Source organism: Polypterus senegalus, chromosome 17 (assembly GCF_016835505.1).
Source record: "Polypterus senegalus isolate Bchr_013 chromosome 17, ASM1683550v1, whole genome shotgun sequence".
NCBI lineage: Eukaryota > Metazoa > Chordata > Cladistia > Polypteriformes > Polypteridae > Polypterus > Polypterus senegalus.
Window position 1 is genome coordinate 62,987,795 of NC_053170.1, and position 16,464 is coordinate 63,004,258.

At 38.9% G+C, this 16,464-nt stretch overlaps 1 protein-coding gene across 3 annotated transcripts in view; it reads left to right on the plus strand.

Annotated features, from left to right (window-relative positions):
* Positions 1-16,464, plus strand: part of rnf213a (ring finger protein 213a) — a 377,172-nt gene that overhangs the window by 45,037 nt on the left and 315,671 nt on the right. For all 3 annotated transcript variants that reach the window (XM_039739973.1, XM_039739975.1, XM_039739974.1), the window contains one exon: positions 6,218-6,420. In XM_039739973.1, the coding sequence (XP_039595907.1) occupies positions 6,218-6,420 (203 nt within the window). The remainder of the gene's footprint in view (positions 1-6,217; positions 6,421-16,464) is intronic.

The following is a 16,464-nucleotide window of genomic DNA, read 5'->3' on the forward strand; positions in this document are numbered from 1 at the left end:
TCAACATTATCTTTGTTTCTAGTGGACGTGTTATGGATTTATGGGCGATTCATAGGCATGTTTCTTATTTCAGTTCATTCACTGGGTGCATGGATACCCTAGGCCTGGATTATGTTTGTTCACATTTGAAAGCTGGTAGAGCTATCTCAGGTTATGGCTGTGCTGTCATAGGCATCATAAAGAACATATAAAGAGAGAAATGAAACTTGCTATTGTTTTGGAAAGACATTATTTATTTTAATTATTCATTATGTATATGGATTTGGGCTTTTTGGCTCACTTGTACTGGTCTTAGTGATTAGATAAGAGTTTTCATTTCTTATGAAGTATGATAACTTCCAGTTAGAGTTTGCAAAATTCTTTTGACAGTCCAAATGTAAGAAAGGCTAAACGCACATTACTGAAGATGAAAAGGTTTCTAGATTTATAGGGGCAATTTCCACCAATTTATATGTCCATCTATCAAAAAGAGTTGCGGCACATTTTGTAAAGTTGTAAGGAACAGTGGGCCATAATGGATAGCAGTGGTCAGAAATACCTGTGGTAGTTGTTGGGATCAGACATTAGTATCTGGTGGAGAGAGTGGGTGTGGGGTTTACTTGCTTTGGAAGATTAAATAGGGGGGCACTTACCTTTTCTGCATCTTTGAACATCTCTCTGATGCATTGTACCTTCTGTCTCAAATCTGTCTGTGCGGTAATTCCCTGCAGTGAAGGGACCATTAATTTGTTCAAATCATCAGTGTGGAAATGCAACCCCAAGCCTATTAAGAAGCTCCACCATGCCTAATTGCTGGCTGCAAACATAATTTTTGTACCATTCTTCAATCCTTTTGCAGACAGACTGCCTACTGCTAGAGCCAGAATTTAAAATGTTTGACTCATCAGTCCAGAGTACCAGCTGCCATTTTCATGCACTATAATCATTGTGTTTTCATGCATAGTTGAATTGTTTGGCTTTAATTTCATTTCGGAAGAATTGCTTTTTGTGGGCAAGTTTTTCATGAAAACCACTTCTGACAATTCTTTTGCAAATTCTAGCTGGGTTTACCAGGGTTCTAGTTAGAAATGCACGATATATCGGAAGCTATATTGTTATCGGTCGATGTTCATTAACAATTACGACATTGAAATCGGTCAGATGTGTACATTTAATTTTTTCAATATCAGAAATTTAATTACCTATCTGAAGAACCACCATAATGAATTACACAAAATTTTTAGCAACTAATGCTACCAAAACGAAAATTAAATCGGACGCTAGCGGTAGCCTCATACAACAAACCTTTCAAAATGTGAAGACATTTCCTCAAGACAGCACAAGAGCTAAAGACATAACTACTAACCAACCTACTGATCAACCTTTTTCCCCAGATGAGGATGAGGGATTGCGCCAGCTACTACATCATTTAGAACCTCAATACATTCTTCCAAGCCAGGGATACTCTGCTGATGTCTCACTGCCTGCATTACATGATGTGATTGCTACACATATCCACGAACTTTTAAGTAACAATGTCACCAGCATTAGCTTCACTACAGATATGTGGAGCTCAGAAGTCAGCCCCATGAGTACAATCTAATGCAATAAAATTTATTTTTGTATAGACCAAAATCACACAAGAAATGCCACAATGGGCTTTAACAGACCCTGCCTCTTGACAGCCCCCAGCCTTGACTCTCTAAGAAGATAAGGAAAAACTCCCAAAAAAACCCTTGTAGTGAAAAAAAAATGAAAGGAACCTTGGGAAAGGCAGTTTAAAGAGAGACCCCTTCCCAGGTCGGTTTGGGCATGCAATGGGTTTCAGAAGAAGGGGGTCAATACAATACACAGAACCGAACAAATCCTCAATACAGCATAAAAATAAAAATTTTAGAAGTATATAGCAGAATTTAACAGTAGATGATATCACTTTATATGATTTGGATATGTTTAGAGTCCTGGAGACCTCATCCGTCAAGCTGCCTCCCCCATTTGGCCGTTCCATGGCGGAAACAGCGCTGGGCCAGCCAATCCGATGAAAGGACCCCTCTTTCCCATGATTCCTGCGATCCTCCATCAGGGATGACTTTACCTTAGGCAGGCAAAACAACTTGGCAGGTGGGCCATGGCACCAAGTGCCACATTTGAGTACCGAGAAGAGAAACAGAATAGGTGAGGGTTAGTATCAAATTATAACTATCATGTTACTTATGTTTTAGTGCTAATGACTAACAACAGAGATGCAGTCTGTACTGTTAATCAGCAGCTCTAGTCAGAAAATGCTAAACTGAAGTAGTGAGTCTTCAGCCGGGATTTAAAAGCTGAGACCGAAGGGGCATTTCTTATAGTAGCAGGCAGACCATTCCTCAGTTTATGGGCCCTGTAACTAAAAGCTCGACCTCCCACTGTTATTTTATTAATCCTTAGAATCATAAGCAGGCCGGCATTTTGAGATCTTAATGTGCGCTGTGGTTTGTAAATCATGATAAGTTCAGACAAGTAAGCCGGACCTTGGCCATATATTATATTATATTAACATATATTATATGTTAAAAGGAGGATTTTGAAATCTGCCCTAAACTTAACCGGGAGCCAGTGTAAGGTTTTAAGAACTGGAGTTATGTGTTCTTATTTTCTTGTTCTTATAATAATTCTTGCAGCCGCATTTTGAATTAACTGGAGGCTGTATAAAGAACAGTTTGAACATCCAGTGAACACCACATTGCAGTAGTCAATCCTACTAGAAATAAATGCATGAATTAATTTCTCAGTATGTTGAGTCTAATGGCACACTGGATTGACGAAAATGTTGAGGCAAAAAGAGTTCTCATTCTGCAACTTTCATTGCACAAGCTTTCGATTCCATGTTAACGAAGTGGAACATTTCAAAAAGTAATGTTCACGTTGTGCTTCGCTACGCAGTATGGCAAATGTTATGGAAGAAGGTGGCATTAAAGGTTTAAGCTGCATGGCTTACACTTTGCAGCTTGCTGTAAATGAAGGCTTATTGAGCCAGAGAAGCATCTTTGACTGTTATGCCATTCGGAGGCGAATAGTTGCTCATTTTAAGCACACGGCTGATAGAAACACAAACTGAAATTGGTACTGCAGCAAGAATGCTTCAGCAGGAAGTCCCGACATAAGCGCGCATTCATTTACAATTGCAGACGTGATTCCGTCTGTTGAAGTGTTTAAAAGTCTGCTTAGCAAGTGTGACAAGACAGATTCCGGAGTTTAGACGGTGAAAATCACACTTTTGGAGACTGTCACAAAATGCTTCACCACACAAAATACTTCAGTGGTGCATTCTCCAAGCCACTACACTATCAATCTACTGTCCTTGATCCAAGGTACAAAGATCCATTTTGTGACCGAGATACAAATGAACAAGCGCAAGAAGCACTTGATCAACAACTGGTCAAGAAGTCAGCTGGTGAAGGAGATGCAAAGAACAACAGCGAACCACAAGAGAAACAAATTTGCTTTCAGAAAGATGTTGCTGCTTCATTGCTGGAGATGTATGAAGAAATTCTTGAAAAAATTTTTTATGTGGCTGCAAAACCACATTCAACTACCACTGAGTTAAAATAACAGAATCATAGAATTATTAACAACAATCAAATGATTAAATTCATTTTTTTCCTCATAATTCTACACACAACACCTCACAATGACAATGTGAAAAATGTTTACTTGAGATTTTTGCAAATTCCTCAAGTAAACCTATTTCATGTTGTCATTATGGGGTGTTGTGTGTAGAATTCTGAGGGGAAAAATGAATTTAATCCATTGGAATAAGGCTGTAACATAGAAAATGTGGAAAAAGTGATGCGCTGTGAATACTTTCCGGATGCACTTTATATATTGTCTCTTATTCAGTGCGCTTATTCAGTGCACGCAAGAACATGCAGGTGGCCAGATGCTGTGTGCTACAACATGCTGGCGGTGATCAACGCGCATTTAAAAAAAAAAAAAGAGACAAATATATGTGACGTTTTGAAGAAATCATTTTATGACGCGATTTACCTTTATTTATTTACTTACTTCCTAAAGCCTAAAGTCACAAGTAGTGTGCAGAGGGCATGCTCAAAAATGCATGTAATGCCATGAAAAGTGCCTGCTGACACTTTAGTACGCAAGCAATGGTATGTGCATTCTTGCTCCGAGCTCGTGAACGCGGCTGAGATAATAAAACTGACTAATTAAAAAAAAAAAACCAAAGCTAACCTTTACAAGTATCGTAAATTACACCTGCTGTTACAGACTGAAATCAAATGTGTTTTTATTCTAAAATAGTAAGAATAAGAGCAGTTTACTTCTCAAAACGAAGTGGTGCAGGATTCCTTTTGATTCCCAGTCAGCAGCTGATACTATTGCACCACGGAGGCAGTCATAATAAACATGTGTCAATGTCGCATGTTAAGGTGGCTTTTTTTTTCTGCAGTTATATTTTTGAATACAAGCACATTTGTTGTGTTTTTTTATTTGTACCTTTTGTGAAAGTGTTTCTTTGATATTTGGACTTCAGGCTTCATACATTATATAGTTTATGCCTACACTTTGTCATCTACTACTAGAATATAAAAATGTTTCTGTTTTAACCATGTGTTTACACAGATTACTGTAGAAACGGAACAGACATGAAATGCGTGCGTTCCAAATAACGATCTATTATTTCCACTCAAAACTTTAGCACTTCACTCCCAGATAATCAATCAAGGTATGAGCTGGGAGAACATTATGCATGTACTGCGGCTGTGGGGGGGATGGGATACTAGGCTGCTTGTCTATATCGGCACATTTACAGGACAAAAGGTGTTGACGGAGAGGTGCAATGGGATTTAAAGTGGGCCAGATCTATGAGTTTTTCATAGGCTCTGGTAATTCTAGTGTTAATGAATGTGTGTGACATATTTGTTCTTGCTAATTGGGCATAACAATCTATTATTTCCACTCTAAAACTCCACTTCACTCCCAGATAATCAATCAAGGCTTGTTCGTGCACATTCTAAATCTGTTGGGGGATGGAATAGCCGGCTGCTTGTAGATTCTCTTTATCAGCACATTTAGAGGTCAAAGGATGCTGGCGGAGAGGTGTGAAGGGATTTAAGAAGCGATTTAAGGTGGGACGGATTTACGAGTTTTTTCGTAGACTCTGGTAATTCTAGTGTTAAGTTACCCAGGATGTTTATGTTTAGCAGATTTTTGTACATAACCTGGAGTATTTTTTTCTATAGAGAAGGGCCATATCTTGCTTCCATCCCGCCCGGCCCCCACATTAAGTACCGGTTGCCTATATCTATAGCAAAGAAGAGCATAACAGTCAGCAAGTTAATAAAAATAAGTTCATCTCTGTTTCAGATACTACTGTTGTTTCTTTAAAAATGCATAATATATTTTCAGCATAACTAAAACATTCAAACCTGAAGTAAATAAAATAAAAATATCAGTTATCGGTATTGGCAAAGATGGACAAAAACATAAAGGTTATCAGTATTGCCCAGAATTTCCATATCGGTGCATCACTATTCCTAGTAGTTTTGATGCTTCTGAGCTAATGACAGTGCAGAACATCTATGATTTTGAAATGAAGTAAGCTTGATGTATTGCTGCACTCAGTTTCTCTTCCTTACCACTGCATTTTCAGTTCTCAGCCATGCCCATTTGTGTGTGCTGCTGGAGAGGAGCTTGGGTAGCCCATTTGGCTTACTATGACTGACTGCTATGAACTTTCTCTTACATTCGTCCCTTGTCCAGTTTTATTCCATTTACACAGCTGAATAATTGTCTAACATTAATATTTTTGTATACTATCTAATTGCCCAAGAGATTTGTACAGTGCTGTATGTGCTGACTATTTATAGTTACCATATTCATTGTTTCACAAAGTGAATATATTAATATATTATGCAGTAAGTTATCAGTGATGTAATTATTGTTCTTGATTTTAGTGTTAGTTGCTCTGATTCTGATCCTGGACTAAGCAAATCTACATGGGTGATTATGGAAATATGAGTATTATTGAGTGAGATGGTGTATTTTTTTCCACACCACAAATCTACATAATTCCAGTAGCTAGTGACCATTTTTACCACTGCAAGATAACATTCCTGTTTGAAACTGTATTTTGATCTTTTTTGCTAGCCTCTTATGTCTTGCTTAAAATTAATGGTAAATAATTTGTGCTTGCTGCTGTATATTTTGGTTTCTCACATTAATATTTGCTTTTTCACAGGGATCTAGATGAATGTGGGTTGCTAGTTGAAGGATGCTTAGTTGTTTCTAAGAAAAATCTGAAACATGTCTCAATACCTTACAAGTATGTGATCTATAAAGCAGAAAAAAATTACTTTCAATTCGAACATATTTATAAGGCTGAAGTCACAGGTATTGCAAACCGATGCTTATTCATAAGGGAAAATCTTTTAGATGATAGAGGTAAGTTTCACTAAACTGTTTGTCTGCTGAAAATAATTATTTTTTTCACTTTGATTTTATTTATTTATTTGTAATACAAAGATTCTCTTACCTGGCTTTAAATTCCTCATAAGTTGTTTTGTAACAGATCAAAGATCCCATTTGGTATTGGCATTCTGCCGATGGAACTGAAAATATTTTCAAAAAGTGTTTATTTAAAAAAAAAAACACATAATGTAAATAAAAAAAAAAAAATGGCCTCCTCTCAGGGCTGGAACTAACAGATTCTTGAGCCAAAGTCTAGAAGGTGTTGCTCCCAGTATCCCACCACTCTTAATACTATTGCAGCACTCTCCCTTTTTGTATTTCTGTTCTTGTTTCATAGCCCTTGCTTCTTCCTTTTGTTGATTTTTCTTTTTGATTTAAGTTCTGCTCCTGATTTCTGTTGTTCTGGCATGAGTTTGCTTTACCAATCCTTTCAGGAGTACAACCAGCTAATATCCAAGATATCTTCTGGGGTTAGGGGTGGCAATGTTTTGCAAAAGAACATGAAGCTAAGCATTCTAGTGGTTATCACCTGACATCTGTACACCCTTAGACATTCAGTATCTGTTAAAGGATTACATCTCTTAAGATAGTTTTTGCAGCTACCCTTAAATTTAAAGGGACTATATGGTCCCACTCATCTATGTTGAGGTTGGTGAGCTAATCCCTAGTGTTATGGTGGAAGAATACTTGCCAGGAACTACTACTCCTTGGCATAGCCCTTGAATGAGAAGCAGATTTCCTCTAGCACCCAGGAAAGAAGTATGTAAGTAGAATAGAAAATGTTCAAATGTTAAGATTTAAATGTTTGAAAACCTGAATCCTTTACTTTCTTTCTTTAAGCTCAGTAGAAAAGAACAGTTTTAATCTTAAGTAATGCAGGTGCTCTTTTTGATATCAAGGATCTAAATTATTTCTAAGTCACTGACTGTTGTGAAATCATAGGGTTCTTCTAATTCCAGAGACACTATAGAATTGTCTTTCTAGCAGGGATTGAAGCCTCTATATACATGTATGTGTGTGGGAATGTATACATGTGCATCTTTAATTTAAAAAATAGTAAATATATTCTACTGCATAAAATATACACCTACACTACTGAAACGTATGGACCTACATTCCTAAAATAAAATGTAAATAAAAGTCTTGTTAAATATAAGGAGCTCTTGATACTACTTATGTTTTCTAGTTGCTTTTTCAGTTCCTGTATAAATTAGTGTATTTTATAGGGATGCCCTGGTCAATTAGCTGGTGATCTAAATTGGCGAAATTTCACAAAAAAAAGACTTGATCGGTAAATTGGCTGATCACAAAAAATAATTTTTTCAGCCTCTGCCTGCCTTTCTGAACCTTACAGTAATTTCATTTTTGTGCTTCTTCACACAAGGTATTACGGTAGTTGAGCCAGCGTGTGGAGCAAGGGCTACCTAAGTGTGTTGTGATGCGTAAGTCGCTGTCTAAGTACTTTAGCAAAACTAGCTTTATTCTTCTTTGAAACAGGAACAGCAAGGTTTTTTTTTTATTGTAGCAGGATCTACCATTCTGATATACACAGACACAGCAACCAAGCAGGGTTGAGCCACATCAGTGGCTAAGTTATAATGTTCCCTGCATCACCCATCAGGCAATTGGCACTTTGCGCATGGCAATGATTAGCATGTAGTCGTTTCTGTGGTGCTGCGAACTTGTGGTTGCCTTGGAGACGCTTCTGCGTGTCGTCCCGTTGGGGAGTGTTTCAAAAGAGTTCAGAAGTCTCGCACAGAATTTTTTTTTGCAGTGAGTGGAAGCTTGTTTAATCAGAGAGCGAGAGATGTTTGGAATATTAGCTGTTATGTTAAAGAAAAAGAGTAATAAACTGAGGAATCGGAGATGGTCTGAATTCATTAAAGTAGCTTTTCTTGCCTTTTTATTTTGCTCTTTTGCACTTTAAATTTAAACAGTCTCCGCTGGAGTTTGGAGAGTGAGCCTTCGTTTTTAATTGGAAAAAGAAAAGATAAAGAAGAATTTGAAATGGCTGCTTTGTAAACAATAGGCTTTTTAAAGATTTATACTGTGTTTATTATTTGTTGCTGTGTGTCATACAGCATAACGTTTGGTAAGAAACAAGTACTATGTAATTAAAATGGAAATCCATATTTATTATACCTCAAGAATGACTAATGTCTGTCAGATAAAAAAAACTGAAGAAAAAAAAACGCATCTGTGTAAAAGTGTTAAATGTATATTTTAAAACTTAAACTGTTTTAGTGCAATTAATGAATTTATTATATGAGAATAGCCTGATCAGGACCGTACCTCCCTGGAACGCTAGATTATAGCCCCCCTGTGTTACAGCAGTGCCTAGGACTCTTTCAGGAGTTGGAGTTTGGTGCAGCCCTGGTAGGATTTGTGGGCACCGCCAGGGGGTGCTGTAGCTGCAACTGAGCCCTACAGAGCAGCTCTTCTGCCACACCTGGAAGTGCTGCAGGAAATAAGTCATCAAGCACCTGGAGCACTTCTGGGTGCGTTATAAAAGGAGCCAACAGCCACTAGTCCGGGGGCCGGAGGAGGGAGACAAAACTTCCTGGAGAGAAGTGAAGGAGAAAGAAAAAGTATTGTGATTGGGATAGTGCTTGTGCTTATTGGGACTGTGTTGTGCCTGTGGGAACAGGGAAAGCGTTGCCCACAAGCAAAGAAAATAAAATAAAAACTTGTGTTTTTATAAGTTTACCTCCCGTGTCTGTCTGTGTCGTGTTAAGCGCTGACATATATAGTGGCACCTCAGTATACATCCTTAATCCATTCCAAATCCTTTGACTTATACCAAACACATTTTTCCCATAAGAAATAAAGAGAAAATGATTAATCTGTTCCCATGAAAAAAATCCTATTGTTATTGGCATATTATACATTGATGGGACTGTATAAAATTTAAACACTGCTTAATATTAAAATACATAAATACAAAAGCAATTAGATGAAATAAATGAAAATTTAACCTCACTTTACTTTTTAATAACGTCTTTGTTTTTCACAATTGTAGATGCTGTCGTTGCAGCAGCTATGTCCCGAATATGCAAGCCATCTTCATACTTTTCAACAATCAATTCAAATTTACGCAAAAAAAAACACAAAATCACGTGAAAATTCATATAGAGTTATAGCGCGGGTTGTTCATTGAATGCTAGCAACTGGCGTAGATAGATAGATACTTTATTAATCCCAAGGGGAAATTCACATAATCCAGCAGCAGCATACTGATACAAAAAACAATATTAAATTAAAGAGTAATAAAAATGCAGGTAAAAACAGACAATAACTTTGAATAATGTTAGCGTTTACCCCCCCAGGCGGAATTGAAGAATCGCATAGTGTGGGGGAGGAACGATCTCCTCAGCCTGTCAGTGGAGCAGGACAGTGACAGCAGTCTGTCACTGAAGCGGCTCCTCTGCCTGGAGATGACACTGTTCAGTGGATGCAGTGGATTCTCCATGATTGACAGGAGCTTGCTCAGCGCCCATCGCTCTGCCACAGATGTTTAAACAGTCCAGCTTCATTCCTACAATAGAGCCAGCCTTCCTCACAAGTATGTCCAGGTGTGAGGCGTCCTTCTTTATGCTGCCTCCCTAGCACACCACCGCGTAGAAGAGGGCACTCGCCATAACCGTCTGGTAGAACATCTGCAGCATCTTTTTGCAGATGTTGAAGGACGCCAACCTTCTAAGAAAATATAATCAGCTCTGAACTTTCTTACACAGAGCATCAGTATTGGCAGTCCAGTCCAATTTATCATCCAGCTGCACTCACAGGTATTTATGGGGTTGTACCCTCTGCACACAGTCTCCTCTGATGATCACGGTGTCCATGAGGGCCTCCTAAAATCCACCACCAGTTCCTTGGTCTTGCTGGTGTTCAGGTGTAAGTGGTTTGAGTCGCACCATTTAACAAAGTCTTTGATTAGCTTCCTATACTCCTCCTCCTGCTCACTCCTGATGCAGCCCACAATATCAGTGTCGTTAGCGAACTTTTGCACGTGGCAGGACTCCGAACCGTATTGGAAGTCTGATGTATATAGGCTGAACAGGACCGGAGAAAGTACAGTCTCCTGCGGCGCTCCTGTGTTGCTGACCACATTGTCAGACCTGCAGTTCCCAAGACAAACATACTGAGGTCTGTCTGTAAGCTAGTCCACGATCCATGTCACCAGGTGTGAATCTACTCCCATCTCTGTCAGCTTATCCCTAAGGAGCAGAGGTTGGATGGTGTTGAAGACGCTAGAGAAGTCCAAAAACATGATTCTTACAGCACCACTGCCTCTGTCCAAGTGGGAGAGGGATCGGTGTAGCATATAGATGATGGCATCCTCCGCTCCCACCTTCTCCTGGTATGCGAACTGCAGAGGGTCGAGGGCGTGGCGGACCTGTGGCCTCAGGTGGTGAATCAGCAGCCGCTCCATGGTCTTCATCACAAGTGACGTCAGAGCAACAGACCGGAAGTCATTCAGCTCACTAGGACGTGATACCTTTGGGACTGGGGTGATACAAGATATTTTCCAAAGCCTCTGGACTCTCCCCTGTTCCAGGCTCAGGTTGAAGCTGCGCTGTAGAGGACTCCCCAGTTCCAGCGCACAGGCCTTCAGCAGTCGTGGCTCATGGGCAATCATGTTAGTTGCGAGGAGAGGTAAACAAGGGTAGTGTGCAGTGTTCTAGCATGCGAGTCATATACCAAACAAAAGTTTTTGTATCCAAAAAGGACGTATGCCAAGTTGGACTTATTCCAAAACAGACGTATACTGAGGTACCACTATATATATCTATATATATCTATATCTATATAGATATAGATATATCTATGTAGATATATATATATATAGATATCTATATATATCTATATAGATCTATACTAATAAAAGGCAAAGCCCTCACTCACTCACTCACTCACTCACTGACTCATCACTAATTCTCCAACTTCCCGTGTAGGTAGAAGGCTGAAATTTGGCAGGCTCATTCCTTACAGCTTACTTACAAAAGTTGGGCAGGTTTCATTTCAAATTCTAGCCTAATGGTCATAACTGGAAGGTATTTTTCTCCATTAACTGTAATAGAGTTGAGCTGGAAAGACGTGGGGGGGCGGAGTTTCGTGTGACATCATCACGCCTTCCACGTAATCACGTGAACTGACTGTCAATGCAGTGCGTAGAAAACCAGGAAGACCTCCAAAAAGCGCTTAAGAAAACATGCATTATATAATTGAGAAGGCAGCGAAACAATAAGAAGCGAGCGAGTGACATATATTACCATATTCATGAGTGCTGCTACCTCGGAAAGAAAGCAAGGTGTAAACCTAAACTTTAAATTAAGTTCATAGACAGGCTACGCTGGCGTTTCACATGCCCACAGGTAATGCGGGATACAAGTTTAATGAGAGGACGAGGATATAAACGAGTTTTGATCACTTTGTAACTAAGTTAAAATTGTAGGTGAAGGGGTGTGCTTATGCAAATTCCGAGACTGTGTTTGTGGGGGATTGACAGTTAAGGCGGGTGGGGGAGTCACGTCATCATCTCCCCTCCCATTCATCTCATTTCGCTCTGAGCTGAGCTCGCGCTAACGCCGTCTTCCAAGCAACCGTCAGACTGCCACCAAATACTCACAGAAAAATCCACAAGTTAATACACACGCTGTCTCTAGAGTTTCTCCACACTGAATCCTCCAGGCACTACTTACAAAAGGTCACATTGACAATCGTGTTACGTTATTTTTAAAATCTTTCCTTTTCTTAGCACAAGCACAGCTGAGAAGCTTCATGCATGTGCTCCATAACGCTTAAAAATAATGCATTTAATCACACTTTGCATTACAAGCAAAGGGGAGCTTTTGTCAATGCATGATTTCCTGGTACACCGATTACATTGATCAGCGCATCCCGATTCATTTTACCCTCGCACCACCTTAGTTTGAGAAGAAGTATGAAAAAATATGAGGTTAACACAGAAAAACAGATCACCAATTCAAGCTTTATGAATAATCGATTAAGCCATCAATAATTGTTTTGGTAAAGCCATCCTCCTTCCATTTTATAATTTTTCCGCCACTAGCCATGATTAAATGAACGGTAAAAAGTAAGAGCAAAGCGAGGTTGACTTATTTAGGAAGGAATATATATGACAGCAACACTCATGACAATGTCAATCATGTTACATTATTATTAATATGTTTCCTTTTCTTTTTCATTACTTCTTTAACACACTACTTCTCCACTGCGAGGCGCGGGTATTTTGCTATATATATATATGAATGACCTCCAAAGAGCGCTGAGACTATCATGAACGTGTCTGCAAAAACTGGGGTCTCCTGCCCTGCAAAAGTGGAGCAGCCAGCGCACGTGCATAGCTGTGCCGGCCTTTGAGACGCTGACTGCGCTTCTGCCTTAAGTCAAAGTGAGCACTTTTAATTTTTTCATCCTCCCCTGCGCTATAGCCCAGACAAGTGCAAACACGAGACCCCTTTTCTACACCACGGCAAAATAATATTAAGGCGATTCACACTTTCTTTTGCACGTATACGATTATGAGGTCCTCAGCTCGGATTATGAAGACACGCACAGGAGTGGAGGACTGACAGTGCCATCACAGCCGATTAATGGCGGGACGGCTCACCAGTCTACATAAGACCCACCGCGACTGTCCCCAAAAGGCGATCATAACGTCAGCGAACACATCTCTATACTATATAAAAGAAAAAGGCAACTTTCCTTTCTTTACACCTTTTTCCTTTTATCCCAAACCAAAGCCTTTCTCTCTTAACGCTGCAGAGGACACAAAACTAATTTTCTTTAAATGCCGGTAAGGCACATTACCAGAGGCACAAATTTGAACGCTCACATAGAAAATGTAATTTCAATGTACCTGTACTTCTTAAAACGTTAATGTTTTACTGTTTAATAACTTATAGACTATAATTTATTATTTTTCCCTTGCACTCAGTGACCAAGCCTATACACACACATATAGACACATACAAACATACACACAAGTATATGTATGTGTATATATATATGTATGTACAGTATGTATGTATGTATGTATGTATGTGTGTATATATATATATATATGTATGTAGATATGTATATAGATATGTAGATATGAAGATATGTATGTGTTTATATATGTGTATATATATATATATATATATATGTGTGTGTGTGTGTGTGTGTGTGTGTGTGTATATATATGACAGCAGCAATCCAAGCTGTGAGAAAACAGTAAAAAGGAGGCGTGTCAGGCGTGGGTACATTTTCTGATGCAGCTACGAAAACAACTTTGTGACGCTGCCGCCAAATACACAAAACAATTACTTTGACAATCATGTTACATTATTTTTAAAATGTTTCCTTTTCTTTTTCATAACTTCTTTAACACATGACATCACGAAGCGGGTATTTTGCTATATATATATATATATATATATATATATATATATATATATATATATATATATATATATATATATATATATATATATATATATATATACCACAGCGACACTCATAACAGTGACAAAAAAATTACATTGACAATCATGTTACGTTATTTTCAAAATGTTTCCTTTTCTTTCTCTTTCCTTCTTTAACACACTACTTCTCCACTGCCAAGCGCGGGTATATACACTCACCTAAAGGATTATTAGGAACACCATAGTAATACGGTGTTTGACCCCCTTTCGCCTTAAGAACTGCCTTAATTCTACGTGGCATTGATTCAACAAAGTGCTGAAAGCATTCTTTAGAAATTGATTGATAGGACAACATCTTGCAGTTGATGAAGATTTGTGGGATGCACATCCAGGGCACGAAGCTCCTGTTCCACCACATCCCAAAGATGCTCTATTGGGTTGAGATCTGGTGACTGTGGGGGCCATTTTAGTACAGTGAACTCATTGTCATGTTCAAGAGACCAATTTGAAATGATTCAAGCTTTGTGACATGGTGCATTATCCTGCTGGAAGTAGCCATCAGAGGATGGGTACATGGTGGTCATGAAGGGATGGACATGGTCAGAAACAATGCTCAGGTATCCCGAGGCATTTAAATGATGCCCAATTGGCACTAAGGGGCCTAACGTGTGCCAAGAAAACATGCCCCACACCATTACACCACCACCACCAGCCTGCACAGTGGTAACAAGGCATGATGGATCCATGTTCTCATTCTGTTTACGCCAAATTCTGACTCTACCATTTGAATGTCTCAACAGAAATCGAGACTTATCAGACCAGGCAACATTTTTCCAGTCTTCAACTGTCCAATTTTGGTGAGCTCATGCAAATTGTAGCCTCTTTTTCCTATTTGTAGTGGAGATGAGTGGTACCCGGTGGGGTCTTCTGCTATTGTAGCCCATCCGCCTCAAGGTTGTGCATGTTGTGGCTTCACAAATGCTTTGCTGCATACCTCGGTTGTAACGAGTGGTTATTTCAGTCAAAGTTGCTCTTCTATCAGCTTGAATCAGTCGGCCCATTCTCCTCTGACCTCTAGCATCAACCAGGCATTTTCGCCCACAGGACTGCCGCATACTGGATGTTTTTCCCATTTCACACCATTCTTTGTAAACCCTAGAAATGGTTGTGTGTGAAAATCCCAGTAACTGAGCAGATTGTGAAATACTCAGACCGGCCCGTCGGGCACCAACAACCATGCCACGCTCAAAATTGCTTAAATCACCTTTCTTTCCCATTCTGACATTCAGTTTGGAGTTCAGGAGATTGTCTTAACCAGGACCACACCCCTAAATGCATTGAAGCAACTGCCATGTGATTGGTTGATTAGATAATTGCATTAATGAGAAATTGAACAGGTGTTCCTAATAATCCTTTAGGTGAGTGTATATATATATAGATAGATAGATAGAGATATATATATATATATATATATATATAGATAGATATGAGAACAACACTCATATCAATGACAAAACAATTACATTAACAACCATGTTATGTTATTTTTAAAATTTTTCTTTTTCGTACCTTCTTTAACACACTACTTCTCTGCTGGTAAGCTGGTATTCTGCTAGTATATATATATATATATATATATATATATATATATATATATATATATATATATATATATATATATATATATATATATATATATATATATATATATATATATATATATATACACATACACACACACAGTGGGTACGGAAAGTATTCAGATCCCCTTCAATTTTTCACTCTTTGTTATATTGCAGCCATTTGCTAATATCATTTACATTTGTTTTTTTCCTCATTAATGTATACACAGCACCCCATATTGACAGACAAAAAAAAGAATTTTTGAAATTGTTGCAGATTTATTAAAAAAGAAAAACTGAAATATCACATGGTCCTAAGTATTCAGACCCTTTGCTCAGTATTTAGTAGAAGCACCCTTTTGAGCTAATACAGCCATTAGTCTTCTTGGGAAAGATGCAACAAGTTTTTCACACCTGGATTTGGGGATCCTCTGACATTCCTCCTTGCAGATCCTCTCCAGTTTGGTCAGGTTGGATGGTAAACGTTGGTGGACAGCCATTTTTAGGTCTCTCCAGAGATGCTCAATTGGGTTTAAGTCAGGGCTCTGGCTGGGCCATTCAAGAACAGTCACAGAGTTGTTGTGAAGCCACTCCTTCGTTATTTTAGCTGTGTGCTTAGGGTCATTGTCTTGTTGGAAGGTAAACCTTTGGCCCAGTCTGAGGTCCTTAGCACTCTGGAGAAGGTTTTTGTCCAGGATATCCCTGTACTTGGCTGCATTCATCTTTCCCTTGATTGCAACCAGTCGTCCTGTCCCTGCAGCTGAAAAACACCCCACAGCATGATGCTGCCACCGCCATGCTTCACTGTGGGGACTGTATTGGACAAGTAATAAGCAGTGCCTGGTTGTCTCCACACATACCACTTAGAGGCCAAAAAGTTCTATCTTGGAGTTTGCTAAAAGACACCTGAAGGACTCTGAGATGGTGAGAAATAAGATTCTCTGGTCTGATGAGACCAAGATATA